This window comes from Manacus candei, unplaced genomic scaffold, assembly GCF_025592945.1.
Source record: "Manacus candei isolate 608988 ecotype Guabito, Panama unplaced genomic scaffold, ASM2559294v1 h1tg000017l, whole genome shotgun sequence".
Lineage (NCBI taxonomy): Eukaryota > Metazoa > Chordata > Aves > Passeriformes > Pipridae > Manacus > Manacus candei.
In genome coordinates, this window is record NW_026138065.1 from 21484164 (window position 1) to 21504458 (window position 20295).

General features: G+C 41.9%; 1 protein-coding gene across 7 annotated transcripts in view; it reads left to right on the forward strand.

Moving 5' to 3' along the window:
* Positions 1 to 20295, forward strand: part of KCNK2 (potassium two pore domain channel subfamily K member 2) — a 107683-nt gene that overhangs the window by 16606 nt on the left and 70782 nt on the right. Inside the window, exons 1-3 of one of the 7 annotated variants that reach the window (XM_051783937.1) lie at positions 3603 to 3717; positions 4072 to 4166; positions 14432 to 14742. In XM_051783937.1, the coding sequence (XP_051639897.1) occupies positions 14554 to 14742 (189 nt within the window). In that variant the 5' untranslated portion in view covers positions 3603 to 3717; positions 4072 to 4166; positions 14432 to 14553. Of the gene's footprint in view, positions 1 to 3592; positions 3718 to 4071; positions 4167 to 11670; positions 12017 to 12216; positions 12704 to 14431; positions 14743 to 20295 lie in introns of those variants that run through there. The other 6 variants (XM_051783936.1, XM_051783935.1, XM_051783932.1 and 3 more) reach the window with 6 other exon arrangements.

Consider the following 20295-nt stretch of genomic DNA (forward strand, 5'->3'; position numbering starts at 1 on the left):
ATGACATCCATTATATGTTTGGGGGATTTTAGAAACAAATGTCCATTACAAAGGGAAAAAATGGCCCAGTTCTCTCAGCACACATTTACAACACAAAGAGCTAAACCACAGCCTGTTAAAAATTTATTGTCCACAGGGAACTCCTTATATAATGTTCTCAAGTCACTGTTTTTCTAGATTCCTTTGATAAAAATGGACATAATAGCACTTTTTCACCTCAAAGAATTAATGAAATAGCTAACACTTCACAATGTATAACATATATATGCTATTGCAATGAGGCCAGTACACACATCTTACCTAGCTGAACTTGGTAGTCTGTACTAGACAGAAAATTTATGGTAAGGACTAAAGGAATAAGTCAGTTTGAATAATTGACATGCCCTACATTCTAAATTAACATGTGACTGTGTTTTGTCTTGTTTCATACACTGATTTTGAACATAATGGGTAAGTGGTTTCCATCATAGTTCCACTTTATCCAAACCCAAGTTGTGTACACTTTTTTCCAAGTACATTTTTTCTAGTGTTTGCCTTTCGTGCTTTCCTGCAGTTAATATTTTCTGAGAGCTGTGCTCTGCTGAACACCCATGGAAACTTCTTAAGTGGGTAGGCTACTTCTGTGCCATGGTATGTGGGAGTCCTTCCCATTTCCCTGGGCTCAGAAGCAGATGCAGGCTGTCACTGCTGTACTGCGGCTGGACGCAGGTGTGCGTCAATCCCTTGTCCTTGCACCTCTCAGACTCAGGTCCCATGCCAAGGAAAACTTAAGCCCAGAGCCTGAGCATGAGCCATGGCTTGTTGTAGCTGGGCGTTGGTCTGAACGCTCTGTGGAGCAGGACCCTGGGGCGTGCCAAGGCCTGCATGGGAACATGAATATAGACACAGCCACAGATAATGTGAGAACTGAATGCTGTAACTTTTTAGGCTTCCTTTGAAGTCGATGAGAATTTGCCTGAATAAAGCATACATAAGTGTATTCCATTTTGGCCTGTTAGGACACGGGTGCCAATAGAAAATGCTCTACTGCTGAAATCATAAGCAGCTAGCTAAATATTTGGGGCTTAAGAATGCTCCACCCAATGGCTTGTTGGTTAAAGCATTCACAAGGATGTAAAAGATGTAGCCTAGATATCCTCAGCTGTTTACTGAGTGGACATCTCAGCTACTGACTTGCACCAAGTGGTGCCTTTATTCTCTCCCTTTCCTCCTTTTCTTCCCACTTTTACTCTGTCCTTGTCAAGTACTTTAAGAAGTCCACCAAAACAACATCTGGAATCTGAAGTGCGGACAGTTCCTCCCTTGAGGGATTTAAATCCTAGAACTTGTCAGGGTTTAGTACACTTTCTTTTCTTAGTGTTGCTCAGTGCCTAGCTGATAGCAGTTCCAGGAGACCACTATGAGTTCCTCTTGTTCCTCTCATGACTTGCCCCATACAGGGAACTCAGACTCTAACTTTGATCTGCATCTACTGTGCTTGGTCTTTTTTATCTCACAAGAGATAATGACCAAAGCTTGGTTAACTTTATTTAGCAATGTAAATAAAATGCATTGCATCAGTACACAGTACCTGATGAGATGTGAATCTGGACTGGAAGAAGGACACCCTTGTCCTCCCTTATTGGAAGCAGCTGGACCATGTAATTCCTTTCACAAGCTGGTGAACCTCCAGTCTCCAGCTTGACATTATACATTCTGTAGCATCAAGTAAATATGGGTCTAAGGAACGTAAAGTTACAGACTTTGCTACTGCAGCATCTGGTATGTCAGTATGTCTGTAGTAAGCAGCCTGAGGAACACTTATGGTGACACAGGGAGTCCCATGCTGTGGGTCAGGAAGTCACACATTTCCATGTCAGTAGTCTGTTCAGCTAGGTGATAGCTCTATCTTTTTTTTTTTTTTTTTTTTTTGCATTACAGGACTGTATAAACAAGTTCATTAAACTATTGATATTTACTCATTATTATAAGCTCCCTATGATATACTAATATTTTTTAATACTGATATATATTTTTTTATATTACGGTAATAATTATAGCCTATAGCTAGAGTGTAAATGCAGTATATGTAGAAAATACAGATGCCTTGTATGTGCAAGTAGTGTATTGAAGGATGCATTTCTGTTAGTTCATCAGTAGTTGTTACATACAGCTTTAATATTATTTACTTTAAGAGAAACATGGCTGGGTGTGACACTTGAAATATAAATTGTGTTTTTCCATATATAGCTTGCTGTTAAATATTCTACACAGCAGCTACTACGCTTAAGTTCTTCCCTAAGTGGGCATTTTGAATGGCTAGCAATTCAGCAGTTACTGACAGGTTGCTTTCTTGTCTAAAAATAGGGGAATGTGTGGATCCTTGTACACAGCAGGTAGTCAAGTATTAATGAAAGTGACTGATGATAAAAAGCTTACTTTCTACTCTCCTGTCATCAACAACCTATTGGGATCAAGAGAACACTGGGATAGAAATTAATCTTCCTTGAGTTATTCTAAACAGTCAACTGATAGGAGATTTCTTTGATCTCATTCAGTTGAAATTGATTAATTCTGTTAATTACTCTGTTTGAACTGAGTTAGCAGGAATTTTCTGCGTGTTGCAGCATCCTTGATGGTTTGTCTTCTTGCATGCCAAACAAGTAAACTTGGTAAAGAATTTGAAGGGAGATGATGTCAGTGTAATGTTTGCTGACTAAGACTGATGATGACTATCAGTGATAAATATCTGTTGAAATGATCAGATATAATTTGTTTCTGTACTTGGGATTTTTCATTGAAACTGTCATTGGTTAAAATACATAAACAGTCCTTGAAGCACAAACTCATGTCTTCCTCTGCCAAGAATATACATAATCACTAAGCTAGGAACATTTTCTCTCCTTCTCCGTCTGTCCTTCCCCCACCTCACGAATTCTGAATTCTACAGGAAGAACTGGAATTACATTAGAGTTCTTTAATGCCTGCTGGGTCATGGGAGTGTCATAAATGTAGGGAGGTCCCTTAGGTTTTAGGCCATCTCCTTATTTCTTGATGCCTGCTGAGAAAGTTCCAATTAATAGTGTAGGATTAATCTCCTACCTGGTCTGGTTTTTTTCCAGTTAGCAGACTGAATCCTACAAGCTAGAGGAGATACTTAGGGTCCTTGGGACTGTACAAATAGACTGATATACACTGAAGGATTTGCTGCATATTGAGGACATGGCTGCTTAAGGTTTGTCAGGCATCCTGTCTTTGCTCTGTCTAACTTTCAATCAAAACCAAAATTAATTTATTATGCTAAAATTTTAATATTAAAAAAAGCAGTGACTATTTCTGGAGAGAGGCATGAGAAATGAAATAATAAGACGCATTGCAGCCACATCTTATTGTAGTTAGTCTTCAAGGTGATTTGACTTTCCAATGTAGCTAGTAGGCACTTAAAGCCAAAATAATTTCCAAAATAATTGCCACAGCCCCCTGGTGCTGGGATCCAGTTCTCTGTCTGACAGAGGTTAGTCTCTGTTCTATAAAGATTCCTTTGGAATGCCCTTCTGTGACACTGTAGCTCAGCTGGAAGGCAGCAGCTAACTGACTGAAGAAACCCTTTATGCAATAGGAAGGCAAAACATAATGACAAGCTCAGTACTTGCTCTGGGGGTAAACAGGTAATTTACCTGTTTTCAGTAAAATTCTTTCTGCTGATGGCAAGGGAGGTTAAGCTTGCTAAGCACCCATGTGAGTATATTACTATTTATAACACTCAAGTGTAAAATCTATTTTGCACAAATATATATGTGAGAACAACGAATACAGCTCAGTAATATTTCCTAACAATCAGATAAAATTACAGGACAGTGCAGTCCTGTAATGTGTTAGTCCAGTAATGTGTTAGGATCAGTGATCTCAAAGTGTGGTTTGCTTGAACTGGGGCAGTCCCAGTGAAAGGCTCTCCCCAGGAAGGTTAAAGATGTGGATTTAAATGCCTTTATGCAGAAGAAATAATTAAAGTCCTTTTTCCCTTATCCTGAGAGAGTCTTCCAATCATTGCACCATTATGTAAAATCTGGTGGAGGCTTTTCTTCTATTTAGGTTTTAAAAGAAAGTGGTAACCATCTCTACCTTTTGCATAAAGTTTGTTCTGCTATCCTTCCAGAAAAGCCAAATAAAATCCCCTTAGGAGAAAGGTAAGGAAGTCTTGTTTCCTGGATTAATTGGGCATAAGAATGTCATTAGTGTTGAGCAGCGTGATGGGAAGAATGTTTCTGTCCAGAAGCAGAAAGCTTGTTAAAGAACACCAGTGGTGAAAACTAAGCCACATAGAAATGAAAATAAATAGCCTTTTTGGGGTCAATATTTTGCATATAGGCACCTCTGTCCAGGTAAAATACCATATCTGTCCCCTGCACAATGATATATAAAAACCCAAAGTAACTGACAAAGAAGTAACTCCAGAACTGGAGGCAACACATATATGCCCTGGAAGTGCCATATTTGAGCCGGTTTGCCATGTTGAGAGGTCAGAGTTACCAACTGGAGTGTGCTGCTGTGAAGACCATACCTGTCCTACCTTCAGAACTTGGCAATATTTTTGCGTTAGGCTGCACAATCTTATGCATGCAGCATCTTACTCTAAATTCCCACACGACTCCTTGTGTGGGGTTCTGCTGTGATGTACAGGGATATCAAAAATCCTTCACATCTGGATTATATCCAGATTTGCTAGCAGGATGCAGGAGCTTGTAAGTTACGAATAAAGGATATTTTTCCCACAAATCTACTTTACTAGTTACAGCATTGTGATCAAAGTTGACTTTCCTAAATATTCTAGGCAATTTTTATGAGTAAGAAAAATCATCAGATCTTCCCTCTAAAATAAAGAAATTGCCAATGAGTCCCCAAGAATCTAGTGCAAATGTTCAGCCTGAGGCTTCCTTGCTCACTGCTTTTGTTTTATTTCTTTCATTGAGATACTCTTGCTGTATAAAGCCTTAGGTAAATTTTTTGAGTAGTAATCCCTTTAATATCCAAAGTCATTATTAGAGAGAACACGAAAAGCTAAGAAAGCAATAACTTTGGGAATTGGTTTCTTTATGGCTTTTCTATTAATTTTTTCCTGGCAATCATGCTCATTAATTTGATATACTCCCATTTCTAATAAAAAAAAAAAATCACAGAAAGTTTACATAAATTGTTATAGGGGGCTACTTATGCTATATCTGTTGCCAATATAAATAATTTAGAAAAATAATTATATTTATTAAAGGGTACCTTTTACACTAATGTAATGATTTCTTAATAATTTTACTTTGCACAGTTATGTGATAGGGCAATTAATCTTTTTGGGCAGATTATTATAAAAATATTAAGCTGCTGAGAATTTTAGAAATAGAGCAGCCTTCATGTCCAGGCTGCTAAAATGTCATGGAAATTTTATAATATTAATTTTAGCTGTTTTATGTGAAGGGGTCATACAAAATAACTTTCTCACCAGTCACAGCCCTAAGTGCTTTTGGTTCTACTTGGTGTTTGGGGTATTACATCTGGGGTGTGTTTATATTTGCTGTGCAAAGAGAAAAATATGGGCCACTCTTGCCCTGTATTTTGTACCTATAATTTCCTTGGAGCTGGAGACCAGCTTTTAACATTCCTTCCACCAACTGAAAATAAAACAGAAAACTGTACAAAACTGTGGCTCAATTTCCTTACATTCTTAACATCAGTGGCACGACACAACTGGAAGACCTTATTTCTAGGAAAAATATAAAGATTAGCAGACACTTTAAAGTTGAAAAGATGAGTATGAACCTGTAGCCTGTTCTCCTGCCAACACAGTCCATAGCTGCCAGTCAAAGATTAAACCACCGAGCCCTGAATGTCAAGATCTATACTTTAAAGAAAATAGAAGACAGTGTCTTCAAGGGTGGAAGTGCTGAGCAATGCCAATGCACGATGCATCTGAATGGAAGCAATACATACTTCTTCTTGCTGTCAAGTACCTTATGAAAACTGGGCTCTGTTCACCCAGCTTCCTGCCTGCATGATGTTAGTGGCATCTTTATCACTGCAGAAAGAACAAGCCTTAGAACAAACTATTAGGAAAAAAAAAAAAGACTAACAAATGCTATCTTTCTCTAAGAAATTTGTAGCATCCTTTCCAGACATATCCCTATGTAGCTGAACATGTAGAGATTGCCATAAAACAATCTCTGGTGTATATTTGAAAATCATAGATTTCATTACACTTCCTCTTATGACTGAAGCCAAGTAGAGTAAGTCTGGTGGTTTTAAAACATAGATGATACTTAATGTTCTCCTTTTTCATCTCCTCATTCGTATTCTTTATTTCTGCTAGCAAGTTTTTTCATTATCCCTGCATGATACTTCTTTAGTATTTCCTGGGCTATTTTCTCTTCTCTTGTCTTTGTCTGGTTTGTTTTGTTTCTTCCAAATCTTATTTGTGGATTACTCTAAAAGAAAAGTACTAATGTTATTTTAGGTGGTTTCCAGTGTCCTCTGTCTGTATTTGATTTTATTTACAGATTGTTGTGTCATACATCTGTGTCACTAATTCCAGAGTTACCTAAGATGTGGATATAGTACTTTACAAATACAAAAATCAAATCTTCAGCTCCTCAAGATATAGTTTAAAAGTAAGCACCTGCTTAGTGACTCAAGGAAAACTGCCTTTAGAGACATTCTTGTCAGGCCTGAGGTGTGTGGTCTTCTATGTATGTTTTTTTCTTTAAAAATAGTCCTTGTCTTTTTCCAGTCTGCAAAGACAATACAGAGGTTAGGTTTCTATCTCATAAGTTATCCAGTAACATCATGAAGCTCAGTTGCATGATTGGTACTAGTGAATGTGGACAGACAGATACTACTGTTTTCAGTCTCCTGTTTTGAAGAGACCCCAACTACAAAAAATTAAAAACAAACTACAAACCAGCAATTTTGTAGAACATTTTGATGATTACAGAGAAGCATTTTGTAATTGTCCCAAAGCACTACTAGCTGTCCCTCAAGGAGATCAGTAATTCAAAGTAAGAATAAGTTTTTCCTGTGCATAAATAATCCATAATAAAGTTGACATATGGCAATTCACATTTATCATTGATGAGAATGGCATTGACAGTTAGTTATAATTGTTGCTTCAAAGCTGTTCAAGCATAATAGATTTGTGAAAACAAATATGAAAAAACAGTGGCAGAACATGTGATAAATAAATCCCATTAGGTCCAGTAACACAACACAGGCAGGGAGGAAATCCACTGGGAGATTTGCAAGTCAGTAAAGAAAAATACACATTCACAATATTAATTACAACAGTGAATACTGTATGGGTTCTAAAATAACTCCCCACTTGCTGCAAGTGGAAAAATAGATAAGAATTACTAGTGAGGGAAAGAATTAGAACCTAATTAAAACTGACAACTGAGCTGTAAGAAAATAGATGGGCACATGTAAACATTTTTTCTAGTAATTGATGAGGTGAGAAACAATGGCTTTTCTGCTGAATAAATAATTTGTCACACTCATGGTAGACATAATATCTTACTAGTGAGGTAAAACTCATTAGTACTGCGTAGTGCAGTTGACAAGCGGGGGGAAGGAATGCCATCCGGAGGGACCTTGACACGCCTGAGAGGTGAACTGATGTGAACCTCAGGGAGTTCAACAAAGCAAAGTGCAAAGTCTACACCTGGGTCACAGCAACCCCAGGCACAGGTTGGGCAGAGAATTGATTTAGAACACCCCTGCAGAGAAGGACTCAATATGAGCCAGCAGTGTGCGCTTACAGCCCAGAAAGCCAACAGAATTGTGGGCTGCAGCAAAAGGAGCATAGCTAGCAGGTTGAAGGAGGTGGCTCTCTACCTCTACTCTGCTCTTGTGAGACCCCGTCTGGAGTACTGCATACAGTTCTGATGTCCCCAGCATAAGAAGGACATGGAACTGTTGGAGCAAGTCCAGATAAGGCCACAAAGTTGGTTAGGGAACTGGAGTACCTTTCCTATGAAGACAGGCTGAGAAAGTCGAGGCTGTTCAGCCTGGACAAGAGAAGATTGCATGGAGATCTCACAGCAGCCTTCCAGTATCTGAAAGGGGCCTCCAGGGAAGCCAGAAAGGGACTCTTCATCAGGAACTGTAGTGGTAGGACAAGGAGTAATGGGTGCAAACTGAAAGAGGAGAATTTAGGTTAGATATTAGGAGGAAATTCTTTACTGTGAAGGTGGTTAGACACTCGAACAGGTTGGCCAGGGAGGCTGTGGATGCCTCAACCCTAGCAGTGTTCAAAGCCAGGTTGGATAAGGCCTTGCCCCTTCCAACCTTTAACATTCTATAATTCCGTGATTCTGGGACACATACTCTGGTTGCATTGCATATGCTTAACTCATTTCATGATGTGAATTAAAAGTGATCACATGTTTTTAAATAGGAGGACTACTTTAAGGCTTTCCCAGTTTCAGAGGCAGATGAGGGCTGAGTATCACTTACCTGCAAGTATCCTGCATGTGGCCTTGTCTTCGCCCTCCTAGGGGGAGGGTGTGCTTTCAGCGTGGTCACTGTGAGCAGACCAGTGTTCTTACTGCCTGCAAAGAACATGGTCTATCTTCTTATTTGCACAAAAGAGAAGCAGGCTGTATGCCATTAGTTTCTCGTTTAGTTTAAATTCCCATAGCAGGATATTACTAATGGTTTAATGGCAGAATACAGTGATGCAGCATGGCCTTAATGTCATAATTATCCATACAGAACTGACAGAGATCTTTTAATGTCTCCAAAGAAGTCAAGAGACAAGTAATTTGTTAAGTTCTGCTGAATAAGTAAAATAACCCTTAAAATTAACTTACTATACAAGTCCAGTAGTATTTCTGCTAAGCTTTCTTGTAATAAAACTTAGCAGTAGCAAAGGTTTATCCTTGACTCTAAGTGGGTGTATAGTTTGGCTAAATTCTGAAGAGAGGCAGAGGTTTCGTTCTTTCACATCATGAGGAAGAGGGGAGGATGCTGTGTTCACAGCAAGGCCCAAAGCCTGTAGCAATACATTGTTTGATCAAAGGTTCAGGTCCCCTGTGGCAAATTAAATGGGAGCCCATACAAAGAAGTTGCTGTTGAAGTCAGCAAGGCAAATGCCCTCACTGGAACCCTTGCCATAACGGCCCTTTGGGAATGCAGAAATCCTTGGCAAGTAAGTAAGGATGAAGAAGGCTGGAATATGTGGTGCCTCCCATTATAAATCTGGTTAAAGGAGAAGAGCATTTACTGCTCAGAAAGGTGAAGGCTTAGCAGAAGTCTCTTGCTCTGGGTGTAAGGCAAATGTTGTTTGTGGCCTTCCAGGGAGGGGATGGCTCCTACAACTAGAAAGAGAAAGTGTTAGAGAAAGGTAAGAATACTTTTTACATATGATTTTTAAATTGGTCTTTCAAGGGAAATATTTTTCTGGAATAATTATTTCCTTGCAAGTGACCTCCTGTCCTGTCAAAGCTACGTTTAGATCATCTACAGCTGTTATTTCTATGAATATATGATTACTACGTTTATCATGTAACTTTGACTTCCTCTGCGTGCTGCATGCCCGTCCCTCTTGGCTGAGCCTACTTTTAGCATTTCAAAGAGTTGAGCAGCTTCCAGCAAGCACCGTCTGTGAGTATTGTGGTCATCTTAAACTCATGTCAATACATTTTTAGACATCATTTGACAGTCCTGTATTTTGTGAATTTTTCTCATGTTAGTATGAAATACACAAACCTGCTTATACTTAATCTTAGAAACATTTTTTCCCAGTTTGTTCAGATAAATCTCTTTGACTCAGCAGCAAGCCCATTCGTGTGCAAGGCTGGAGCTCTGTGTTGTAGCCCTTTTACTACTTAATCTTGTTCATGCTGGTTGGTGGGAAGATTTGTCAGTGATATGCAGCATTTAAGTGTGTTTGTTTAATAAAACTCAGGCCTGATGCGTCAAACTAGTCAAATGTCAGTTCCAAATTTGAGGGCAAAGTGGTCACACACAGTATTCAAACAATGTGTGGGGTACATTATGAAAAAATATCGGAGGGCATGACTCCATAGAGGAAATGCTGGTGCTATATAAGGCCTCCAGAAAGTGGAGTTGCTATACACAATTGTTATTGTTGTAGACCACAAAAAGAATAACTGGTTTTCTTGCTGGATTTGAAGATATCTGTCACTGCTGTATGTGGAGTGTTCATATCCCTAGTAGAAGTGAGAATGCATAGCTCAAGTCCTCTCTAAGTAAGGGGTAAACTCCAGCTGAGGACTGCATCTGGGATCACAATAGGTGGAAAATATCAGCCAACTGAAAGTAGATGTTGGAGATATTTACTAGGTAATTAATAGAAATAACTACTTTCACAGAGACAGCTCTACAACTATGGAAGTTAAGGCACCAACGCAGTCACCTTCTGGAGTGGATCTCAAATGGTTTCTACCCGTTGGATGGAATGCCTAAATTTAAGGCCTGCTCCAAACCCTCTTGAAGCTATTGGAAGGCTTCCCATTGATTTCAATTTGTAGGCAATGAGTATGAGCCTTTTTCAGCTTTTAATGATAATTCCTTCCCTCAAGGAAAAACAGAATCTCATTCCAAATATTTAGATTGCTAAAGAAAGGCATGTAGTACTATTTTCCACAGTATTTTTTATAGACACAGGTTCCACTTGTAGGTAAATTTTCATGCCTGTTCTCCCATAGGATGTTGAGAGAAATTCTGTGAAATGATTCTTTTCTATGAGATAAGAAGAGGCAGCTTTTACGTGGACTAATGATTAAGAAATCTTTTGGGGAGAAAAGGGAATATAAAAAAGATCTTCAAGAATTCCTTGAGCGAGAGAGTATCAGTAGTCCAAAGCAGACATTTCACTTCTGTTGTTTGAGGATTGGGACCATGTCGATGAAGTTGACCATATGACTGAAGGTCTGCTTGCAAGGGTTTCTTGGACTGGGCCCAGAGGCTCCTGTTACTCGATAACTGCGATGCTGGTTCACAGCAATGAGGAGCAATGAGCTACAGCTTACACTGAAATAGCAGAGGCAGCTTCCTGCCCTGTGCTGCATCTTGTGGAGACGTGTGGACACACTGGGGGAGATTGGTGTGATTGATGTTGCTGAAATTGGAGTCCTAAGGAACTCAATATTACACTCATTTGTATTATGTCACACTGATATGGAGAAGCGTTAAAATAAGTGACTTCTAAAGTGTTTGCTGATGGTGCTGCTGATTTAAGCAGGATTATAGCCCATTAAACACCCGATGTATGACTGTCTTTGGCCATTTTACAGATACAGCCTCTGGCTTTAAATGCTTGAGACTTATACCCATTTGTTATGGTGAGTAATTTTTTTAAGTGGTTGCAGAGACTTTTAAGAGAATGGTTGTGGGAGCAGTTTTTGGTTTCTCTAGGTAAATCATCTTCTGTCTTTTAGACAAGTCTAGATGTTCAGCACCCCAGTGTGAACAACTGACCCATGGATAGCATCACTGGTGATAGACGACTGGGAAATAGGGGAGTTAGCCCGCGGCAAAGATAGCAAGAATAATTTCAAGATTTTTAGTGGCAGAAACCACAGTTGAAGCAGCATTTCTGATGTATCTATCAAGGCTGAAATGGAAGAAGGCGGTGCGCAGGCGGTGCGTGCGATAGGAGAGCAGCTACCATCCCTGACTCCTAGATCCCACCTAGTTAACTCCTTGCAGCAACACGCCAGGCAGCCAAGCACCGGGTTAAAATCAGGCCGAGCCGAGAAGGACGGAGCCGCCCGGCTCCTCAGCCCCGCGCAGCTCTGCGGCGAGGGCCGAGGTCTCCCCGCTTGTCCCCCCGCTCCTACTAATGTGGTGACATTTCGGACAGTTCAAAAGTTCACAAGGAGGCTCTGGCGAGGCAGCCGGGTGTGAGGCTGGAGCGGGGACCGCCGGCAGGTCCTGCCTTGCCAGAGGGGGTGGCCGGTGCCTTCTCCTCCTCTCCTCCCTCCTTCCCTCCTCTCTCCTCGCTCGTTTCCAGGCGAGACCTTGGTCTCCGCAGGTACCGCTCTGTCTCCCCCGCCGCCTCCCCCCTCCATCTTTTCCCCATGTCCCTGCAGCATCTGCTCGCCGCCCAGCCGGGTGCCAGCGCGGAGGGGCGCGCATCCCTGGCGGGCCGGGACCGGCGAGGAGCGGAGAGGGGCTGCCCCCCCGGCCGCCGGGGGGCGCGGAAGGGGGCGCGGAGGGGCGGGGGGGGACACACACAGCCAGCGGTGCGGCTGCCCCGCCGCCCCACAAAAGGCACCGCCGGGCTCGGGCTGCTCCGCACGCCCCTCGCAGCGGAGCACACACGGACACACACGTACACGCACACGGGTGGGCACGGACACGCTCGCACACACTCACGCACACTCGCACACTCGCACACACGGGCGCGCCGCGATGTGCGATGCGCGATGCGCGACGTGAGGCACCTCGCACGCCCCGGGGCCGGGGGGAGCCGGCGGGATCCTCGTTGCCAGCCCGCCCGCCCCTGCCGCTCCCTCTCCTACAGACCCATCCATCAGCCTCTTCCTCTCGGTCTGCTCCAGCCTTTCTTTTATTTTCCTTTTTCTTTTCTTTCTTCTTTTTTCTTTTTTTTTTTTTTTAATTTTTAATTTTTTTTATTTGCTCTAACTGTATCTACCCAAGCCCTGAAAAAATGCCTGCCCGTGGAGCGAGGAGAGGGCACCGGGTCGGTAAATAAGAAGTGAGTACGAGCACAATGGCGTGCCTCCCCGCTCCCAGCCCTGCGGATGCTGCATGCGCCCCTGCTTCCCCCGCGCCGGACCCCGGGATGCTCCCCACGCCGCCGCGGTGGCTCGGGGCCCCTTTGTACCTTGCCTGGCTCCTTTCCCTTCCCTTCCCGGCCCCGCTCGCGCCGCGCCCCGGCCCCGCCGCCGGCCGCCTCCCCCCCGCGCCGCTCCCCTCAGCGGAGCATCCCAGCCCGCGGCAGCTGCCCGGGGGCTACCGGGGCTGCGCCCCTCGGGGGCAGCGGACGAACCCCGGCGCGTTGCACCGGCCGCGGGGAGGGGGCGGCGGGGCGGGCGGCGGAGCGGCGGTGCCCGGTGCCCGCTCCTTTGTTCGCCGCCGGCGGCCGCGGCGGGTCGGCGCCGCTCCGGGCGGGCGGGGAGCGGTCCGCGGCACCGTCCCTGGGGGCTCGGAGGGTCTCGGGGCTGCGACGGGAGACAAGGTGGCGGCGAGGAAGGGGCTTCCCCCGCCAAGGTGTGGAGCAGGGGGCGGGGGGGCTGTGCCCGACCCCCGGCTGCCCGTGGGGCGGGGGCCGGGGCGGTGGGAGGCGGGACCGCGTGGGGTGCCCGGCGCCCAGCCCGCGGGCTGTGAGGGGTGTCCCCCGTCCCCGGTCCCCGCCCGGCCCGGCTCGGGGTTGCCACCCTCCCTGCCGACTCCTTCCCCTGGCGCCGAGGTGTGTGTCAGTGCCCGGAGAGTGCCCACTCGGTGACTGCCAAGGGCCATCGCCTCGCCTGAAGGGACGCGTCCCACCTCCACCGTCCTGAGGGAGACTTTCCTCTAGATTTAGATCTGGGCTTTTCCCACAGGCAGCTGGAAGCGTTGTCTTGGCCATTCAAAACATACTTGTAATTCAAAACAATTTTAATATAGATTGTGTGGTCACTGCTGTGGCCACCTTCCCACAGGAGACCTTTACCTGCACTTGATGTGGAGGATTTTTTTTTTTTTTGGTGCCCATGTAGTTGCTGGTAGTCACATGAGTTATCCAGATACTTGATAACACACTCAGATGCTCTTTTCCTAACCCGGTGGGTTTTTGTAGCTGTAAATAAAAATACCCACTCTAACAAATGTATGACTCTTCCAGTAAGTACACATGTGTTTTACTCGTGTTTTCTGAGAGGTGTAATCGATATGCAATTAGCACTTTAAGACCAGTAGGCTGAGCAACGCCTTGTTTTTACGGTTTTGTCTGGGGAGTTGGAAAGTGATCTCACAACTGTTCTCAGAGAGAATTTGTCAGAGGACAGTACAAAATAGGTGAAGGACAGAAGGTTTTGTATTTTCCTGCTACTTCTGAACACTGAGGTAAAACACAGCTGGAAAGCTGCATAGCAGTGCTCGGGAGAGCAGCGGACGAAAAGAATGTCTGCGGCAAAATACTACCTTGTAGTAATTTAATGAAATGTAAGAGTGTAGCTGAAATCTGCTTTTGGAAATGATTGCATATGACAAAGGGACACACATAGAAAATGTTGCAAATGTGTGTATGCCTGTAAAATGGATACTACTACTCGGAGCAACATGTTGATTTGCTGTAAGGTGCCATGGGGGTAAGACAGAGATTCAACAGTTAAGAATTCCAATTAGAAGCAACAGAATTTATGTAATTGCTTGACAAGAAGTTCAGGTAACAAAATCTGAGTGGCACTGTAAACATTAACTTTTTTTTTTCTGTTTTTGCCAGTGGCGGCACCTGACTTGCTGGATCCCAAATCGGCTACTCAAAACTCCAAACCAAGATTATCATTTTCCACCAAACCTACCGTGCTTGCTTCACGGGAGGAAAACGATTCGGCTATTAATGTTATGAAATGGAAGACAGTCTCAACAATTTTTCTGGTGGTAGTCGTGTATTTAATAATTGGAGCAACAGTATTTAAAGCCCTGGAGCAGCCTCATGAGACCTCCCAGAGAACCACCATTGTGATTCAGAAGCAGACGTTTGTATCTCAGCATTCTTGTGTGAATGCAACAGAGCTTGATGAACTGATTCAGGTAATCCATACCAAACCCTTGTCACCATGCCTTAGAGGAACAAATTATACATGGCAGTACTACAGTGATAAGGGGCAAAACCTTTGTAAGCAAAGATCTGTATTGGCCAAGTGATGTAACAAGTATTAAGACCAGAAGCTGAGCAATGGCATTTTCATGCAAAGCCTCATGGTTGAAAAGCTATTGCTATTTTTAGGTCCAGTATGCTTTGTAGACAGCCTTTTCACTGAAGCCTCCCATTATGCTAATTAAATGATTATTCATCAGCAATATATATAATTAATAGTTCACGAAGGAATTGGTGTATTGATTGTGCCTTACTGATTCTGTCAATATTTGAAGTGCCTAATTCTGAGGAAGAAACTACACCATCCATTGCCTTGAAGGACTTCTAATTTACTGTGATTTCATCAGGCTAGCTTTCCTTCCAGCTGTATATTTCTTTTTATTGATTTTGTTTTAAGACAGGAAAGTACCATGGACTTCCTATTTTGATCTTAAATCTCAAACTCCTCCGCTTCTTAAAGGCATATACACAAATGATGCGCATTGGTGTGTTCCTACTAACGTGACTTTACCCTTGCAGGTCACTTGCTTCAGAACCATAGGAAATATTTATTTGCAGTAACACAGAACCAGATCTGGAGTCTCACTCTAACCTAAATCCCATGTTCTTAGGAATATCCAGTGGCACTGGAGGGAATAGCAGGGGGCTGCTAAATAACATTGTTTTTGGGGATAAGAAAATGAAATATGAGGCCGGAGCTACCAAGAGTTAGTAAAGATTAACTCCTTCCTTAACAGTAGCCATGGGGCTGTCTGGGTCTACAGAGCCTGAGATGAGACAGGGGAGAGCAGGAGAGGGTGGCCAGCATCCAGACCTTGGTGGAGCATGGAGCTCTGGAGCATGCCAGCTGCATGGGCAGCAAAGCTTCCTGGAGGTGTTTTTTGACAGCAGATATAGCCGGGAGTTTAGAAGTTGATTTTACCTCTCTAGACTGATCTGCCTTGAGCATCAGCATAGATGTGGGGTTTTTTTTTCATTTTAAAATGCAGAGTTCTGATGTACTGAGTTATTTTTATGGTGCACTACTTTTGAATTTTAAAGGTAAGCTGGGAAAAAGTCTTGTTTATGATTTCTCACCTGCCCTGTTGCTAAAATGTGTTCCAAAATTGCTACCCTTTAAATGGCTGTCAGATAGTTCCTATCTCCATGAATCTTGACTAGGCATGCCTGAGGACATGCTGCAGATAGTAATTTTGATGCTGTGTAGTAACTATGTTTCAGTGGTTTTACCAGCAGATGTGAAATAATCTTTCAGAGAAATATACAAGCACATTCTGATGAAAAATATCTCTTATAGCTACTATAAATAACCCCATATGAAATTTTTAGGTCAGATCCTGTACTTATGAAGATAAAAAAAGAAATTTTGAAGCAATATTATCTTACATCATCTGTGAGATGGACCTTAAGGCAAAAACTATTGAAGTTTGCTGTGGAGTACTTAGATATTTTAGCATTTATGATTCTTTACCCAGAAGCACAGATTGATAATAAAAAACCACTCCATCAGCATTCAATGCCCATTTGATGTTCTGTGTAAAATAATGAGTTTCAGTACAATCATCAGAACACAGATAACCATATCAGCATTAGCTCCCATCTTCACTAGTGATCTTGGCATGACCAGAAAAACACAGACGTGTGAAGCATGAGGAGGGGACACAGCCTTCCACTGCACATGGATGACAGATAGTTGTGGGAAGAGTTTGCTCTGCTAAATGAAAAACTTCATTTCTCCTTGTTCCCTTCTGCTTCTCTGTAAAGAAGAACATCACAATGTGGAGGTAGGAATGTGCTGTGACACTTCTTTTACAGAGGAAGAGTTGAGGCATAGGGTGCCTCTTTGGGTGCCTTTCTTTAAGCAGAATAACTGTTAATGAATTACATCAAGTTGTTTAAGGGCTTGGAAATTCTACTTATCCAAAGTAAAATGGGAAAGCAATGGTAAAAGAGAACCTCAAATTAATTTTTCCAAGTCTGGGTTGCTGTCTTAAACACGGGGTCATGTTTCTGCCCTAGTTACCACTTTGTCACAGAAGCTGAATTACTGGAATACATTTTGTCACTCTGGGATTACCTCTGACAGCTACTACAATATAATGCAGTATGTCTTCAGTTTTTGTTGGATGTCTATATGAATAAAAATAAATAGTGCGTGCAAGGAAAAAGTAAATGATATTTAAGGATTCACTAAAAGCTATAAAACTGAAAATTAATATGTACTAGGGTAGAAGGAAGCTGGAATGATTAGTGGGTGCAAAGAAAATTACAGAGCTTACAGTATGTAATGTCTTCTTTAATCAAGTATTTACCTTGAGTCAAACTATAATGAAAGTCATTATAAACTTTTCCTTTTGAACTTAGTGTCCTGGGAATCCAGGAGCTGGTTTGGCCCTGTTTCATGTTAGTCATTGCTCAAGGTGCTTTTCATGCCAGGCTTTTTGTATCTTCACAACTTCTGCTCTGCCATTTAATCCCAACTCAGAAGCAGACTTGACTATCCCAAGACTGTCCAATGCCAGTATGATACGTGGTAGCTTAGTCAGGTGAGCATATTGGAGAGATTAGTTGGAGAGCACAAATTCCAGTAAAAATAACTGTACAAGTGGAATGACAGTCCAGTTTCTTTAGCACTCAGGAGCCAAAATCTTCCTCTTGTAGCAAACCTGTTCACAAAAGAGTTGTGTGTTTCTATGAATACACACAGGATAGTGAATTTTCCCTTCTTATCTTTTCTATCCTTGTTTTATCTCACCAATCACCAAACTCTCTCCTGGTACAACAATATATACTATTGGGAACTTTTCAGCACACGAAATTTTATTCCCTGGGTTTAGAATTCCTGAAACTGTGTATTGTCACATTGATTCTATGACTCCTCTAGGTGTAGTAGGTGAGAATTATACTTTTATAGACTTAATATATTTTATATAGGTGTAAAATGTGGGGCATTGGAGAGCTATTATGCAGCACAGAAAATGTGCAAAGTTAATGAAATAGAGTGCTCTGATGATGGCAGCCAAATAACTTCAGCTCCCTCAGAACAATTACCTGGGTGTTCCTCATAAGCTTTCAGCCCAGTCAAGCAACATTGTTCCTGTGTTGACAAGGAAGTGGTCTTTGTGACCTTCTCTATTGTCCAGTGTAGCAAATCTCCCTCAGTCTAAACCACTTCAGTTATTTTTTGCCTCACTGTAACAAAATATAAGGAACAACAGCAATATATGACCCTGAGAGGTATATCCGGGTATGTAATTATTTTGATACTTTGTGAGCACTTCTATTTAGTATCATATTAAAAATGTGCAAAAATCATGCAGAACATACCTGTACACCCAAGAGGCCAGTTTTTTCAGGCAGTTTGAACTCCTTTTGCTGTAGCCAGAAGCCAGTATTAACAGCAGTATTAAGTGGATCACTGCATGCTGTACCAAATGGTGCTGAGGTGGGCAGTGCACGACACTCACTGCTGGTATATCTAAATCTACGACTAGAGAAACATCCCAGGAGGGAAGCCTGTGGAAGTATCAACACTGCCTTGGTGAGTCTAATGAGAATACAACAGAGCAGCAAGGTGTGCATGGTCTGGTGCTAAACTTAAAAAAAAAACCTTTAAAAAAAGTTTCAGTTGGAAGGTCTCAAAAGGATCTCAGTTATTAACAGATGAGAAAACATTGGTTTGGCGAAGGTTATCTGTGATATCCAATACACTATAAAGCTGTAGAAAGGGATGTGATCAGACACTTTCTGCCACTATTTCTTCTTTTGGAAGAAGAGCACTCTACAATTCATCCACTCCACAATTCATCATGAATGGTGTTTTGGTTTCTCTGTCTATGCCTGCTCTCAACTCGGCCCTGCCATGCAATGCAAAGTAACTGTCAGGTGACAGAATAAAAGAACAAATGTAGTTCAGATGGTGTGGATTTAATGTATATGTGACCAAATATATGAACATGATCTTCATATACACTAGGCATTTTTTTACATCTCATGTCTAAATTTTTCCCCCTCCACTGAGCTTTTTGTTGGCAGAAGCTGATAGAAACCTGGGAGTAATCCAGCTACACACACACAAGCAACAATAAGCATTAAAGAATGAAATAATTCTCTAAATGAAGCACTTGTATCTAATTATTTCAATCTAATTCTAAGTTTCTTTTTGTTTGTTGACTGTTCCCTATAGCAAGCTTGCCACTAAGCATTTGAAATGACAGAGACAGTTTCTAAACTCAGATGCACAAAGTGTATTGCCAAGTACCTAGCAAAATTTCCTGCTGCATTTATGCACCTGCCCATAGTAGCAAATGTAAAGAAATGTTAGGTTACATTGCTGATGTTTGGGTTGCAGTTGTGTACTCCTGCAAAGCCACAAACTACTTGTGTCTACCTTCATGTTGTCTCCTGGGGTTGTCTCTGGGAAGAGGTGAGTCTGCTGAATATGATATCCAGCGACTTCCTAAAGTTGTCATTATTGTTCCATACACCTCATGCCCTCCACAGGTTCCCAAAGATCCTATAGAGGAAATGAGGTGCATGAAATAACAATGAATTTACTTTCCCCTCACCCAGAATTCCTGTTGTTCCTGGGACATAGGGATGTGATCAGTATTTTGCACTGTGGGATGTCTTGGCAATGACAGGCAACTGTTTGTCCCCTCACCAAAGAAAAAGTTGATTAAAAAAAAAAGCTAAGAACTTTCTATGTAAATATCAGCTAATTATGTTTTGCTCAGCAGTTATTTGTTTATGTTGAACTTTTTAAACCAAAGTGGAAAAAAATTTCCTTTTAATATCCAATCATCGAGTTGTTTAGTGTATTATTTTTACATACAAAAATAGGAAATATGAAAAATTTCACTTATATTATTTTAAATACCTAGAATGTCCTAGTAAGCTGGTGTGAATTATTATCATTATCTTAGGGAGTAAATTCTGAAAATTAATGAAAAGTTTTCAAGTAAAGGTGCAAAGAAATATAAGTTAATAATTGAACATATTTAATTTCTGGTTCCTTTAGCAGAAAAATCCTTCAAATATATTTGTTCTGAAAATCCTAACAAGTGGAAAAACACAATTACACTAAACTGCACAATCTTTTAATGTGTTCCAAGTACTGTATGTGGTAATTCTTGTCTTGTAAAACCTTTGTTTTGAAATCTGAACAATTTCAGAATGCTGCACCAAGCTGCCTCAGCAGTAATATTTTTGTAGAGTTTTAAGTCCAGCCCCTGTCAGGGTATGTGGCTTCTTCTGAAAACTGAATGCCCACAAAAATGTGCTTGCATTTAAAACAAACAAACAAAAAAGAATTAATGAACCAACAGGATTAGCTGAATTGACCTTGATCCCACAAGTTGATCTCCTTGGGTCCTCTGTGGGCTTGTGGTCAACATGGGGAGAAGAGTTCTCTGTGCAAGGGTCCACAGTCGTGTGCCATGCCTGTTTTCATCTTACATTTACATCAGCTGCATTCTCCCTTTTCT